Source organism: Panthera uncia, chromosome C2 (genome assembly GCF_023721935.1).
Source record: "Panthera uncia isolate 11264 chromosome C2, Puncia_PCG_1.0, whole genome shotgun sequence".
Classification (NCBI taxonomy): Eukaryota; Metazoa; Chordata; class Mammalia; order Carnivora; family Felidae; genus Panthera; species Panthera uncia.
Window position 1 is genome coordinate 123315015 of NC_064810.1, and position 17054 is coordinate 123332068.

The 17054-nt window shown below is 37.7% G+C and overlaps 1 protein-coding gene across 10 annotated transcripts in view; it reads right to left on the reverse strand.

Moving 5' to 3' along the window:
* Nucleotides 1-4156: 4156 nt before the first annotated feature.
* NCK1 (NCK adaptor protein 1) overlaps nucleotides 4157-17054 on the reverse strand; it is a 98592-nt gene continuing 85694 nt past the window's right edge. For all 10 annotated transcript variants that reach the window (XM_049628774.1, XM_049628773.1, XM_049628778.1 and 7 more), the window contains 2 exons: nucleotides 14634-15346; nucleotides 4157-12655 (listed from right to left, as the gene is read on the reverse strand). In XM_049628774.1, coding sequence (XP_049484731.1) covers nucleotides 12461-12655; nucleotides 14634-15346 — 908 coding nt within the window. In that variant the 3' untranslated portion in view covers nucleotides 4157-12460. The remainder of the gene's footprint in view (nucleotides 12656-14633; nucleotides 15347-17054) is intronic.

Genomic DNA, 17054 nt, shown 5'->3' on the forward strand with positions numbered 1-17054 from the left:
CATTATGTTGTATACCTGAAAGTAATATAATGTTATCTGTCAAGATACCTCAATAAAGGGAAAAGAACCTGGGGGGAAAAACGCTGAGCTTTCCCCTTCTCATTCGGCCTTCCCATCTTCTCTCCCTCTGGCTTAGTGCAGGGAGTGTTTTTCTGGCAACTTGTTCCACCAACTGATCAATCAGCTAACCGACCAATTAACCAACATGTTTAGCCTATGCTAGGAGGACACCAGAAAAGATGCCCAGGCCCTTCCCTCAGGTCAGTGCAATTAACAGAAGTAGCCCACCCAAGTAGAGTATGTGGGGTCAAGGGTCAAAGGGGAGAGTAGTCCAGCAAGAGTCTGAAAGAAGAGCGACCCATCCAGAAAGATGATAGGAGGTTGGGCCGGAGATGGTGTTTCTGGTGGGAAGCATCATAAAAGCCAGGAGGAGGAAATGAGGGTGTTACATGTCAGTGTGAAGACAGCAGCTGCCTGTAGTTTGTATTTGTTGTCAAGGAAAAGTGAGAAATAGACTTGAGGCCTGAATATGCTGGGTCACGAAATAAACAGCAGATTTGAACACCATGTGTTGAGCAACTGGGACACCATAAATCTGACGTTAAAGCCGATTCTAAACATTTGCAAATCACCTTAGCAGTAAGTTGTTGCCGAATTGAAACTAAAACAATTAGTTCTCAGTTAAAAAAAAAAAAAAAAAAAAAAAAAAAGACAAGACAGGAAGTACTCAAGGCTCCTACCAACACTGCAAAGTGCCCAGTACCTTGGAGCATTAAAATTAGAAATTTCTCTTAAAGGTGTTTTGACATGAAGAAACATCAAAGACTAAAGAGCTTCAATTTTGGAACAATAAAGCATGTAGGTACAAGCAACCAGGGGTGGAGCAGAGAAAATTATGTAAACTGGTAGGAAAAATGCCCCAAACCAAATTTTTTAAAATGCTATGGAATATCCAACTGCTACTCTTTCTGCAGTGATCAGGAAAGAAGTCCAATTTTTGTAAGTCTTATACCCAATATCAAGGTTGCAAAGTAAGCCTTTTTATTCATGTGTATTTTGTTAGAATCTTTATCTTACTTTAACCTGTCCTTACAGATAACATCTCCAAAGCACACAAAGACTGAGATGACCATGTTGTGCCTTTTAAAACCAGATGAGATAAATAATAAAATGCATGGAGCTCTGCTAACCTTTAAACTATTTGTTCTGACATTTTATTTTTCTAGATTGTTCTGTGACCATTCGGAAAGAGATTTCCAACTAGAATGCTGGCTTTTGCTTTGTGATATGGGGATGAAGGTTTAGGAAGTGAGAAGCCTTTTTATAGAAACAGACATAAGATGTTCTACACATATATTACAACTCCAAATTCTGCTGAAGTTATTTTTCACCTTCTTAACCTATATTTGAATCCCAAGCTATTGGCTATATTCTAATTCGTACTTACCAATGAGCAAACATGGAATCAAGGTGTAGAAAAACCACATGATAAGACTTGCCAAAATTTCTTCTAGAACCGTAGAGGGGGTCTGTATTTGGTCAACTCAGCTTGACCTGGAACACCGTTTCTTTCCAGAATGAAGCATTCTGTCCATCTCAGCCATCCTTGCTTCAGAATGTAGATGTTGGAGCTGAGGTCTGAATTGCTGTGAAGCCTGAATTGTTCTAGGAGGAGCCAGCCCAGACAGCTCAGAAGGGGCGGGCTGTGCAGCACCCTCCTTTCTGTCCAAACCCATATATTGCATCAGAGGGAGTGGTCTAGGAGAGCTCCAGAGAAAAGAAAACTCTGAGGAGCTTCCATAGAGGCCCCACTGGTGGTGAGCCAGCAAGATTGTTTTACCCTCTCATCAAATAGCTATCCTCTTCCAAGTCTCCATCTTGTGAGTTCATTCAAGCTGAGTACTTATTAGCTCCTTGTGCTACATACTTCAGAAAAAGTAGTTAAAATTTTTTCTTTCTAATATAAAATTTTTAAAAGGTCAGAAGGTAAAGAATATAGCTTTATATTTGCTTCTATTGGCAAAAAGAAAACCTGGAAGGAGATACAGAAACTAACAAGATTGGTTACCTTGGGGCAGAGAGAGAGGGAATCGGGAAGATGTAGGAGAAAAATGGGACTGACTCCTTGCAATATATTTTGTATGTTTGGGGGCTTTCCTTGGAAATTTTTTATTGTGGTAAAATACACGTAACATAAAATTTACCTTCTTGATCATTTTTAAATGTACAGTTCAGTGATATTAATTCAAATTGTGCAACCATCACCACCATTTGTCCCCATAAATCTTTTCATCTTGTAAAACTGAAACTCTGTATCTTCCTTCTCCTTAGCCCCTGGCCACCACCACTATACTTTCTGCCTTTATGATTTTGACTACACTAAGTATCTCATATAAATAGAATCACGCAATGACTTGTCTTTCTGTAACTGACTTACTTCACTTAGCATAATGTCATCTAGGTTCACCCATATTGTAGCATATTGCAGAATTTCCCTCTTTTTTAAGGCTAAATCATATTCCGTTGTATGTATATACCACAGTTTGCTTATGCATTCATTCACCCATCAGTGGACATTTGAGTTGCTTCCACCTTTTGGCTATTGTGAATACGCTGTTATGAATATGGGTATAGAAACATCTCTTTGAGACCCTGCTTTCAATTCTTCTGGGTGCTGTATCTTTTTATACTGTGTGATGTATACATTAGTGGGAGAACATGGGTTTTAGAGTGCCACAGATTTTGTTTCCAGTTTCAGAACTTATTTGCAATATAACCTTAAGAAAGTTAATCACTTATTCTTTCAACAAACATTCACTAAGGGCCTACTGTATACTAGATCTGGGAATTCAATAGTTCCTGCCCTAAACCAAAAACTTACAAACTAGTGAGGAAGATAGGTATGGAACAAATAATAAATCAATATTGAAGATGAAGTGACAGAAATATAGGAGCATTAAGGTAAAATATCTAACCTAGCCTGGGGGATTAGAGAAGTCATCCTGAAGGAAGTGACTTTTAAGCCGAGTAATAAATGCTGAAAAAAATTAGTGAGGCATGGTGTACTTAGGAAACTACAAGAAGTTTCATTCAAATGGAGAGCAGCAAGGCTGGGTAATGGGGCTCAAAGGCAGACAGAACCAGGATTCCAGACAGCTTTGAATGCCTTGTTGAAAGGTTAGAGTTCATTCTGAGAGCAATGAAGGTCAAAGGAGGGATTAAAAGCTCAAATCTGACCATGTTATTCCCTGCATTTGAGCTTTAAAAAGTTTATGACTGGAGTGGAGAAAACAAACAATAGAAGGGGCCAAACTGGAGGCAAGAGGACAAGGAGTAAACTATGTTGGTCAATGAGATGAGAGATGTTGTTGGCTTCCATTAGGTTTTCCTAGGTCTGTAGACAGAAGTGACTAAATTCAAAAGATGAAGGAGGTAGAACTGACAGCTCTTAGATTTAGAATGGATTAGGAGGGTGGAGAGGGAGAACATGACTTTCAAGTTCTAGGTTTGAGTAACTGGGTGGATGACAGCACCTCAATTGAAATAATGGAAAGGAGGAGGGAGAGGTGGTTTAAAGCCAGGCAGGGTTGAGGGTGGTACAGTAAAAGGTTGCATGTGTTAAGCTTGATACACTGCAACTTCAGATGCTTATGGGGCAGCTGCAGTCTAAGTATGTTAACGATCTTTGTCTCAAGTCTATGGGGGTGTCAAGGGTATGGCGCCATTTCCCCTACCTTCAGCATTCCAGTGGTAGCTGAGACCAGGAAGTGGGTGAGAACATTCAAGGAGAGTATGTAGATTAAGGAGACATGTGGATGTGCTCCTGGAGAAGACTCACATATAAGAACCAGCACAAGAAAAAAGAAACAGGGAGAAAAAATAGGTCACAGAAATAGCCCTGGAACAAACTATGGTCCTGGAAATGATGAAGGATGGAGAAATCAAGGGGGAGTGCAGAAGCGTCACTGAATTGATCGTTGAAAAATGTCCCCTGGATTTAGCACCAGGAAGGCCATTGTAATCTCACTAAGAGGAGTTTCAGTGGAGAGCTTGTATCAGAAGATAGTTGTAGGTTGAGAAGTGGATGGGAAAAGTAGTACTCCTTTGATGTGAAGGGGAAGAAAGCAACTCCATAAGCCTCATGTTTTCATGAGTTAACACAATAGACAATATTTTACATAGTAGTTGTGGGATTAAAGAATACAGACAAAACAAATTAGCCCAGTGCCAGGAAATCAGTAGTCTTCACAAAGCTGTATTAACCATTTGTAATATTAATAATGTTAACAATAAACACAGGGGTGGCTGGCTGGCTTAGTCAGTGGCAGATGTGACTCTTGATCTCAGGGTTGTTGGTTCGAGCCCCACATTGGGTGGAGATTACTTAAAAATAAAATATTAAAAAAAATACAGTAAATAGTTTACTCTAATTAAACTGACCCTTTAGTTAGCTCTGCTAGTTAGCCCTTTCCAGCTCCCCATCTTATGGTTTGGCCCCTGGATCAGCAAAGAAAGGCTTCCAGTTCAAGATCTCTATTAGAGGGTACTAGTTAAAAGAATGGGCTCTAGAGACACAATCGATTGGCATCTGGGATCTGCCACTTACTAGCTGTTTTTTAGGCAAGTCATCTAAACAGTGTTTTAGTGTCCTCAATTATAATAGTACCTAATTCCTAGCACTGTTGTGAGGACTAAGTGAGATGGTACACTTAGAATAGAGTATAGCAAAGTAAGTCTACAGTAAATATTAGCTATATATATATATGTATATATATATATATATATATATATATAATTTTACTACATCATGGTTTATAATATATATATATATAATTTTACTACATCATGGTCAAGAACACTTGTGGATACTCTCCTTGATCACAGCAATGTGAGTCAGTGGTCACATCTGTGTCCTGACCTCTGGTCACCAGCTGATTGTACAGTCTCTCACTGCTCCCCTGGCATCTGATACTGGTTCCCTTTGCCTTTGGGTCTGGACACACCCCAACTTGGGAGTGCTTCATATATGCTGGCCTCACCACCTGTCCCCAGTTTTATCTTTGTTCTCCCAGTCCTGGTTTCCTAATTCTTCTATCCTAAATCCCCTTCTGCCCACAATCTCCATGTGTTAAAAGCTAACAATAAAAGTCAACGTGTACTGGGTATCTACTATGTGCTGGGAATTGTCTTAAAGACCTTCCACAACCATAAACATTTCCACGTATTATACAACAGACTTGCGAGGTAAGATTTGATTTCCAACTTTTCAGATTAGGACAGAGGGCACAGAGAAATTTATTTACTGTATATCAGAAAGCCTGTCAGGGATGGAGACAGGAATTCCAACCAAGGTTTGCATAACTCCACGTCCCTGTCACTCACCTTACTGTCCTGTAATGCGTTTGAGGAGCACAGTGTGGTGAGTGATCCCAGAGATTGGCAATGGTTTTAGGGAATAGACAAATCTCAATAGGGAATCCTAAGGATCTACCAATTTAGATTTGGGTCAGAGAGATGCATTCAGTTTAGCATTCCAACTGGGAGAATGGCATGAGCCAGGCCCAAGGATTGAAAAGTTGCAGAGAATACAGGAGAATGGAAAGGAAAAGGTAAGTAAACAGAAAATGAGACAGAAAAACACTTATTTACTTATGCTGTGGGGGAAGGAGAGTTATTCATCAGACTTTGGGTCTTAGGATAGTTAAGCACTATGAGTCCCTGTTAAGATGCCTGTCTGCCATGCTGACAAGGCAGTATTGCCTACCAATCCTTCACAAGCCACTGCAAGGAAAGTCTCTGTCTTGGGCTCAGCACACTCAAGGGACACTGAGGGCTAATGCTACCTGCCTGCCACAGCTTTTGAATGACAGTCTCTTGTCAGGACTGGTTCATGACTCAAGGAACTCAGACCATCCACCTCTGCTTGGGCCTGCCATTAGCGAGGACTTCTGGAGGGCTGTGCTTCACCTAGTTCTTATCCTGGCCTAGACTAGATATCCCCACTCTGATCTTGCCTTTCCTCTTCAGACTTTGAGGTACTTCTTTCTATTCCTTCTCATTAGCTGGTTGTGGTCTCTTGTCTATGCAACATGCCCAAGCCAAACTATCCTTTAACCTGTTTCCTGCACTTCTCAGGTTAATGTCTACTGCTTTCCAGAGTTGAAGGATCATCTAGGTCTGAAAACGAACTGCTGGAAAAATAAAACTATTTCCTACTATAAGCAAGTACAGTCTAGAAATAGGAATTTTTTTGTTACACTATTTGCCACTCAACTATTTGATACTTAATTATGGAAGAAAAGGAAAGGAGATAAGTTTTATGGAAAGGTAGAGAGGCAGTGGGTAGGGATTAGGAGGTTGATGGTCAAAGAAGAGATCCCTAAAAAGCCCTCTGAGTCCTGTAGGGCAGGGACTAGAATGAAGCAAGGGGCAGTAGGGTGCAAAATTTGAAGCACTCACTGTTAAGGTTGTGCAAGATAGGTCCTGGTGCCCTGGCATAGACTGCATTATCAATTACTTCATTCCAAAAACCATTCCTTGACCTTCTTGGCACAGAGTAGTTCCCTTTTCCGGGATTTCTAAGTATCTAAGTCCTGTGTTTTTAGTACATCTAACATTTAGTTCTAATCCAGTCTCAATTTTTTTAAGTTTATTTATTTTTGAGAGAAAGAGCGGGAGAAAGGCAGAGTGAGAGAGAAAGAGAAAATCCCAAGCAGGCTCTGCACTGTCAGTGTGGAGCCTGCTGTGGGATTTGAACTCAAGAATAGTGAGATCGTGGGGCACGTGGGTGGCTCAGTCGGTTAGGCATCTGACTTCGGTCAGGTCATTATCTCACGATGCGTGAGTTCGAGCCCGTCAGGCTCTGTGTGGACAGCTCCAAGCCTGGAGCCTGCTTCGGATTCTGTGTCTCCCTGTCTCTCTCAAAATTACACATTAAAAATTTTACAAAAAAAAAAAGCATCGTAATACAATTTTCAAATGATTATGGTTACTGTATTTTCACTCAACCACTGGTATAACCCCAGTGAGTTGTCAATGATTCTATTAAGTGGAGCACACTGTGCTCAAAGGTCAATTTTTTAAAAAAATGTTTATTTTTAAGAGAAAGCACAAGCATGAGTGGAGGAGGGGCAGAGAGAAAGGGGGACAAAGGATCCGAAGCGGGCTCTGCGCGGAGCCTGATGCAAGGCTCAAACTCATGAACGGTGAAATCGTGACCAGAGCTGAAGTCGGACATTCAACCAATTTAGCCATCCAGGTGCCCTAAAGGTCAATTTTTTTTTTTATTAGAGGCTTCCTTTAATCACCCTATGTAAATTAACACCTCACTCTTACTCTCAACCCCCACAACCTGATGATCTATTCTTTCTTTAGAGCACTTCTCCATCAGGCATCACTAGAAAGGTGAGTTTTATGACAACTTTTAGACAACTTTGCCTATTTTCTTCACTATAACATTGCTAGCTCAGAACTCTTGATACTTAAGCATTCAAATATTTGTGGTGAGTTGGTTAGATGGATGGACAAATATCTCCAAAAGCTAAACACTGACACACAATCATACACAGATGTAACGGTTCAAAAATTATTTTTTTCATCTTGGCACCAAGTGATTAGCATATGCCCCAAGGAAATCAGTATTTGTTTTCTGTAACATCCTCGTTATCTATAATCTAGAAAACATATCAAAACAAGTAAAATTTGGCATTACACTGTCCTAGAAACAACAGGCTTGAATATTCAGGGATTATAAATTTCTTCCAAAGAATTCAAGAAAATCAATTAATAATCATTCCTCCAAAATAGAGAACACTTCAGTCTTATTCTGGAACCCACCCGTCACCATAATTTCCCAAAGGCTATCTGCAACTTTTCCAGATACAAATTTTTGTAGAGCCAGCCCAGAAATTTATTTAAACCAACTAGATAATCTTTACCTTAGATGTCCATTTTGTCTATTTATGTTTTCCTACTTCAGTCATTATGATTCCAAAAGGTACCAGAAAACATGAAATAAAGGAAATTGGCTACTCTTTTTGTCTTCTGTGGTTATAACTACAAATAAAATTAGCAACATTACAAAATGCTGAGTCCAGCTTTACCTAGTTTTAAAAACAGCTTAAAAAGTAATTTGAGAGAAACATTTAAAAACAAGCCAGACCGGTAGGTAAATTAAATGTGCTATGCCACTGTAGGCAACAGGCCAATTCTGAAATATTTGATAATGAAAGCATCAACATACTGGCCAACAAACATTTTTAAAAGGGCACTTTGGCTTAAAACATTTACCTCTATGAACACGGCCAATTATAATCGAAACTCCTTCTGTCCTTCAAAATCTCACAATTTCATTTTAGGTTCTACTCCTTAAACAAAAAAGTCTTGGCAAACGGTGTACACTTTCAGATCAAAAGAACATCTCGTTAGTAAACTAGAAAAATGTATTTCGGTTCCTTGGTCACTTGGTTTAGGTCGTGTAACAACAAGAAATTAGGGTGTGGAGTATGCATAGCATACTGGTCTGCACGTGTTTAGAAGATGAGGGAGTTGAATCAGATAAACTTGCTGAACCAATAGAACCAGCTTATGAGAACACAGAAGCTTCCTACTTGCCCAGAGTAGAATCAAATAATGGTTTTCCCTAGCAGTAATGTTGTATTTTTTTTTAAAAAGTCCACTGGATGCTCTTCAGAACATAAAATGAAGATGTCATTTCTCTTGTATCAAATGTCCTTTAAGGAAGAAATGACTACAGTTGTAAAACCATGATATTAAAGATGAGTAAGTTAAAGCATGTTGTAATACTACATTTCTAATTTGCTGATTTGGACATTGCATCTAAGGTGTTTCTGAAAAATGAGAGTTTCCAGATTCTAAACCAAAAAAATCCATGTTACAGGAAAGATAGGGTCTAACAAAAACTACATTTGGAAACATGAACTGGGGGGGTAAAGGTTGGGAAGTAGATTAATAGAGTTTTTTTGGGGGGGGTTTTGTTTTTTACCAGGTACATCAGTAAACACAAGGGGACCATTCACATTAGGTTCTATCCAATAGTCACCTTGTGGGAATTCGACTCTAGGATTGCCAGCTTATTATTCAAGGTAAACCAGAATTCTGAATTTTATGTGAAATTCCCCAATTTTTAAATGTTAACAATTACTTTTTAAAGCACTGTGTGGGCTATATTCCTATTTGGCTGTACCCTGAACAGGGCACCTGGCCAAGATGTGGGAAAGGGGTAGTGATGAAATTTGGGACTTTTCAACAAGGAAAAAGGCTGGGCTTGCATTGATGGGGCAGGGGAAAGAGGTTTCCTAATTCTCACAAAAGTACTTAAGCTGACAGTAGTGCCCCTACTTCTTTGCAATCTCTGGATTAGATGACAGAATGAGAGCATTAAAGCTGGAGATAATTTATGCGCCACAGATCTATAAGGATGGTCTTTTCCTAACAACCCAAGTTACTCATCTGCTAGGCCTTTTTCTTCTTCCAGCAATAGCAATGGATTAGTCTTCCTGTTTTCAGTGATATACCTGTGACACTGTCTTGAATTACACTACGCACCTGTGTTACTGTTCATAGTAAAAGATACATTATATGTGTTCATATATATCCAGCTGAATCCTAACAACTTATGACCAATTAACAGCTACTGCAAAAAGCTATTCATTATTGAACTTATATAAAGTTCTGAAATAAGTTCTTCCAAGATTTTGGAGAAGTTATTTATAGAAGTGGGTTGGGCAGGGTTATGTGTGTGTGTTATCTGTGTTTAAATTGATGGCCAAGTGTCTCCTTCTATGTGGAAGAAAATTTCTGTAATACTGCTCTTCCCAGAACTCTCCTTAGTCTAAAGCAAGCACACAGAGGGCAATGTGGTATGATACAGGATGTACCAGGCTGGGAATAAGGAAACCTGGTTTCCAATAAAGTCCTGCTACTAGCTAGCTATGTACATGTTTTCTAAGGTTTTTTTCCTTCTTCTTAAAATTGCTCCAAATAAAATTCATGCTTATAAAAACAGCCATTGATGTAAAGACTGGTTTAAGACTTTTAAAAAACTGATAAAACATTTAAGTACAAAATTCCACAGTTCCCAGTGAGGTTTTCATCCCATAATAACAAGAGCACACAATAGATATTATTGGCTCATCATCTCCCTGGCATTTGCAGGCCACCTGGTGCAAATCCACCTGGTCTTGAGAAACTATAGGACTTGAAAGAAGAAAAATGTGGCAACAGAAAAAGATGAATGATACCTTTTATATCTGTGTGGAATAGGTTTTCTCTTGTCTGCTTTGACAAATGGGAAGAGTTATACAGCCTGCTCTGCCTGCCTCACCTACTGGATGCTGTTCAAGCTCTGTTTTGTTGAACAATCAGGTGCCCAACTCTGATGAGCTGAAGATGAGTAAACGCAGTGCTTGTTAACAGGGTCATAGGGGCTATCTGGGAACTCTCTAGTTATTATAAATCTAACTGTGGCACAGAAATGTGCAATCTACTTGCAGTGTTACCCCATTCCTAGCTGCTTTCTCAAAATCTTAACATAAGCTCAGCAGAGTTTGCTATAAATAGTTCGTGACTGTGATACAAAGTATTAATTGATTTAAAAAAAAAAGACTGGGGGAAAATGGAGAAAAAGAAAGCATTGTCAAATGTTTAAAATTAAATAAAAAGTTGTTTACTACCTAGTCATATTTATAACCACTTTAAAACTATTCTCAACTTCAAGTGATTTTATAGCAAAAAAGGTATGTATACATGACTTTTATTTCCATTACACTTGTCCACTAATAATCTTAATAAAAAAGAGAGACTGACAAAGAATGAAATATGAACTGAAAGGCTTTTAAAAGCAGATGTGATGAAAATGAAATATTGTACATCGATGTCTTAATTATATTTGCAGACTCCTGTTACTTAGTGGGAGAAGCCAGGGCTGCCACCCAGTGGCAATGTAAGTCTTTAAATGATTTTAAGATTTAAAGAATAAAAAATATTTAAAATAATTTTAAAAACACAAAACCAGAAACCTCATGGATTGGACTTCAATTTTAACATCAGTAATTTTGTTGTATGAAATGCTTATCTAGAACATACTGAAGAACAGAAACATTTATTTGCTTAGGAAGCACTGGGGAGTTTTTGAAAATATCGTATGATTTCCTAGTTAAGTTATATGGCTTTAGTAAGCATTTTAATTAAAATATTGAAGGTTACTTTGCTTAAATTTAAATTCCAGAATTAATAATGTGGGGTTGGGGAGCTAAGACCACAAAATACAGCTGTTTTCTTTCTTCTGTGACCTGCAGAAGTAGATTCAATACTCCAGAGTAGTCTCCCAAAACTTCTGCTTGTTAGTAAACAAAAACCTAATAGAAACCCCTGCAAAAGTAAGATTTTAAAAATAACTTTCTCTAACCATTTGGCACATTCCATTTTTTCCTCAGGTATAATCAATTTTAGTATCTCAGTCGACAAAACTCAAAGCTAAAAGGAGGAAATGAAAATAGTAGAAATACCATGCCTGGTAATTACTGATGTTCAGAGGTGGGAAGAAACCAAGTAACTCACTGCCTCCTATTTTCCCAACATTTGGCCACAGCTTTTTTCACACTGACATAGATATAAACATACCCCAAAACAAGATGCCTTGGTAAAATAACAACAGAGAAAGAATAATATAACACTAAAGCATCCACTTAGAGTTTGAAAAGCTAAGTATCTCAGACACTGTTTTATTCTCCTGAATAACCAGTTAAGAAAGAAGCACCCTCTCAAAAAATCTTAGAAATTCAGAGATTTTTGTTTCCAATAGCCGTAAATTAAAAGTATACAAGACATATTTTCTAACCTATATCCCATTTGTTTTGCTTTACAATGAAGACAATAATTTTTTTTTAAATGGAAGACACAACAACCTTGATATTTACAATGGCTTACGACAAATACCTGAAAATAATTTCTAATTTTCCATTTATTATTGCTATTTAGTCACAGAAAAGATCAACATTCTCCATGAAATTTATTTTAGCATATGCCATATAATGATATAATAATTTTATATGAAGAGAAACCACTGCGGAAATGACTAACATGGCCCCTACAGGGAAATAAAGGGAAAAAAAAAAACCAATAAATTCTTCCATATAAAGACTTCTGATCTGCATCATTTTCTCAAAATATAAAACCTTAATATTAGAAGCAAAAAGAAAAACAGCAAAGAAAACAATAAAAAAGAAGACCAAGGATAAGGAATTGCTTTGTGCAGATGCTTTGCATATGTAGTATATATGTATGGGCTGAATTATAATAAAAATACTTATGTATTATAGTCATTCTCATGTAGAGTTAGAAAGCAATTTCCAATCAAGCATGACTGGACTGACATTTTCTCAGTCTTCAATTATGTGACGAATTATAGCTGTGTAGCAGTCACTTCTGGTCAGTATTATCATGACAAATGCTTGATAAGATACAGTTTTTCTCCTTGTTCACTTGTAAAAATTGGTGCCTTTTTGTAATGTTCTACAAGTTCTTCCATGGTGCTGAATTTACGCTGCCCAATACAGTAGACAGTCTCTTTTAGTTGAACTTTAAAATGCTTGTTTTTCCCTTGTGCTTTTAGTGATACAGAGAAATCATTTGGCTAAAAGAAAAAAACAGGTAGGGTAAACATTATGAAAGACATCTATTACCATTTTTATATTAAACTAATAATAGCTAAAATCTGAGCACTTACTAAGGCTCTAATTAAATTATTTACATAGATTATCTCCTTTACAACTTCTAACAAACCTATTTTAGAGATGACAAAACTGAGGCCAAGAGAAACTAAAAATCATCCGTCTAGTTAATAAGAGAGCAGGATTCAAACTCAAGCAGACTCCAAAGTCTCTTAAATAATATGCTCTAACACCCACCAGCAAATCCTTTAGTTTAACATCTGGGACACAAGAGCTAGCTTTTCTCCTATCAGACTATTGGAGCAACACATGAGAAAATGTGGGCTAATAGTAGCTATCCTACAGACTGAGATAATGCTCTGAATTCTCAGACAGTAAGACACTAATGAGAAATCATAAACTCAAATGCCTACAAGGGGAAAAAGACATGTAAACAAGTCAGAGTGGACAGACAAGGAGGAACAACAGTCCATGGCCAATCCAAAGGCCAATCCACTTAGCTGTGATTGCTGCTTTATAGGAATATAGGCAATTTTGGCAGGCCCTCCAATTTCAAAAGGAAGTCTGTCATCTGAATTTTTATAATAAATCTCAATATTTAAATACAAATTCAAATGTTTAAAAATATTGCTCAGGTCAAAGAAAATATGCCTGTTTGAGACCTTTACTTTAAAAATTCTAATGGTAAAATGGTGTATTTTGGCTAATATCAGTGCTCAATTACCCACCACAAGAAAATACATAGTATTCTGCAATCAAGCTACTTTCTGAGTTTTTTTGTTTGGTTTTTTTAACCTAACACTTTCCTGAACAGTCTAAAAGCCTCCATTTATATAGTTACTGCCAAAGTTTCGAACAGTGGGCTTCCTGGAAATACCCTATTCGTATGGTTACTCTTACTACCTGCTCTAGGGTCACTCCCTTCCTAACACCTATTACCCACTGCTTGTCCTAGAAAGCAGGACCAGGTCAGGCATCTAACAGAAAACAAATCCCACCACTCTTCCCTATCATCAATCCTGCTCTTCCTGAGGGGTTACATTTCCTGAACTTTGTATCAAGCAGTTCAATTAGCCTTGATTTCTCCCTCTTCTTTCCTCCCTCCCTCTTAAATATAGACACATCATATGAGTGTGCACACACTCACACCAGACAGGTTTTCTTCTGACTTTCAGTCTTTTGCACAATCACACCTTCACCTCTGTACAACCAGATACACAGAAACAAAGCCAATACTAATGATCTGAAAGTGGAAAAGTAGTGGTATCCTTTTAAAAGGGAAAATAAAGACCATTTTAAACGGAAATAAGTATCATCAAATTTCTAATACCCTAACCAAGAGCCCATATAGCTATTTTCTTTCAATTTTTGTGGTTTTTATAGTTTTACTGTTTTACTAGTGCTAGAATAAAATTATCTTTTATTGCAAATGCATTTCAAATACATTGAGTATTAAAATAGGTTTTTCAGGTAAATAATAAGTGAATTCCAACTTCCAAACAACCAGTTTATGAAGAAACTTAAATTTCAATTGTTTTAATTTATGGATTTTCTTTACTAGAAGGATGACAGTGCATCCAATATACAATTTAAGACATGTTTTCCTAGTTTAGTCTACTGCATTGCTTTACTCTGAATGAAGAATCCAGGGTTCAACTTTCTCCATTTTTCAGTTTAATGCGACAGAAGGTATTTCAGAAATGCAAGACCAACAGACTTAAACAAGGCCGAATAATCCAGTGAGGTATCACTGCTGGGCTATATTTTATTCAAAATAAGGTTGGAAACAATACTGACTTTAGTTTTGGAACATGTTAAGTTTATGTCCCAACTTACTGCCTGGCTAATTTTAGGGAAGCAACTGAACCTCTCCAATTTTCTATTTATTTATTTTTTACTACTCAGAGCTCTATTTCCATTTACCTTTGAAAACCAACTTACCGAAGATTCACTATCACGAATGAGGAAATCACCTTCATGCCCTCTTTCATTTAATGCCATTTCTGCTTGATGCCTGGTGACCTTCCCATAATACCATGGATTGCCAGCAAATTTTCCAGTGAGTGAAGGCCTAATGTAATCACATTGCGGAGGTGATGGTTCCAAACCTGAGGTTAATGGATTATTCTGCATAATGGTAACATAGTTTTTTGGCACCAGACCAACCATTCCATTGATCTTCCTGCATTTCCACCATTCAGGGTCATTTTCAGGTTTTTCAATAACATCCATTACATCTCCTTTCTCAAAATTAAGTTCTTCATCATTGGACGAACTGAATGGGTAAAGAGCCTGTACCACATGCAACACTTGCCCAGTATTTAGGTTATTGACAACTGCTGCTAATTTCTCTGACAGGGAACCCACATGGTCACCCAAAGGACTGTCGCCTTCCTCAGTTACATAGTTTGAAGGGAACCATCCAACTTGTCCATTGTAGCTACCCCGCCACCACCCATCACTGCATTTCTCCATGACAATAACCTTTGTCCCTTTTATCAATGATAATTCATCTTCTCTCTCTGCCATGTAGTTAAATTTCACATAAGCAGGCATATTGAGGTCATAGAGGCGTTCCCCTGGGTCAACAAAGCTTTCATCAGCAGGAGATGCAGAATCTGGCACACTAGGTTTTCTTTTCACTTTTCCAATGCCTGTTGGTATAAAAAAGAGTAATAAGAGATTATAAGACAATGATAACCGAAAAACCCAATTCATTCATTATTAAAAAATATCCTCAACTCTGTAGTTCTTTTAAGCCTTTAAAGTTAGATAACAAATTTCTTTCTTCTTTTTTTCCCCTTTCTTTTTACATCTCCATGACTTGTTTATAACTGGAGGTTTGTACCTTTTGACTTCCTTCATAAATTCTCTTTTCATAACCAAACATGTAAATGAAGTTATTGTATGACAGTTTACCTTCTCATCTTTCCTCTCACCAAAGGTGCTGAAATAATTGTGTAACATAATGACAGTTTTCCTAAATTAACAAGAATTCTTCCAAATGTAAATATAGATTATTTCTCTCACATCTACAACATAAGTAATGAAGGCTCCACCAAACCCATATTATTGTTTTATTTTATTAATCTTGATTCTACAATTAGCTGTACTGAAATAGAACAACAAATTACAACTTGATATGCAATATAAAATTGTAGTTATGTCTGGGTACTCCTTCCATTTGCTTTCTTAGTTCCCAGATCCATGTTTCCCTATTTACCTCATTATGTTTATTTTAAAATAATATATTATTTACTTGTTTGTTTCCCTCACACTATTCACAAGTATGCTCCTAAAGGACAGGATTTTTTTTTACTTTGTTCACAAATATCACACCAAGAATCTTAGACAATGTTTAGTACATGGTAGATGCCTAACATATATTTGTTGAAAGAAGTGGGAAAAGCACCAAAGAATATTATCACCCTAAATATATGCTACATCAACTTTGGTCATGCATTTTCACTGCTGATCATTTCTTACACATAATTTTGTGTTGTGTTTTTACTGACAGAACTGAGGCATTTAAAAAGTTTCTCAAACCTTCTATCTTAAAACTCTTTATTACCCTCTTTTTCTTCATGCAAGTTTTCAACCTCCGATCCTTCTGGGTTCTTAAATACCATTGTTCCTGCTGCTTTTGGGACTCTTGACCATCCTTGCTTTCCTCCTTCTTATTCCCTTCTACTGTCTAAAATCAAACTCAGACCACTTCTATTCCAAAATAAAGTTACTTCAACTCTGCTACTCCTCTTGAACTACACCATTCTTTAAAGAGGTGTCTCCCTGGGGTGCCTGGGTGGCGCAGTTAGATAAGTGCCACGACTTCGGTTCAGGTCATGATTTCGCCATTCGTGGATTCGAGCCCCATGTCGGGCTCTGTGCTGACAGCTCAGAGCCTAGAACCTGCTTCAGATTCTGTGTCTCCCTCTCTCTCTGCCCCTGCCCCTGCTCGCACTCTGTCTCTCTCTCAAAAAAGAAAGAAACATTTAAAGAAATTGTTAAAAAGGTTTTTTTTCCTTCAACTTAAAAAAATTTTTTTTAATGTTTATTTTTGAGACAGAGACAGAACACAAGCAGGGGAAGGGCAGAGAGAGGCAGGGAGACACAGAATCCAAAGCAGGCTCCAGACTTTGAGCTGTCAGCACAGGACTGACACGGGGCTCGATCCCAGGAACCATGAGATCATGACCTGAGCTGAAGTCGGATGCTTAACTGACTGAGCCACCCAGGTGCCCCTCCTTCAACTTCTTTACCACTCAAGCACTCATTCCCTAACTCCTTATGATCTGGTCCTTTAATCTTTACCATTCTACAAAAACCACTCATTAAACCATTCTTTTTTTTTTTTTTTTTTTA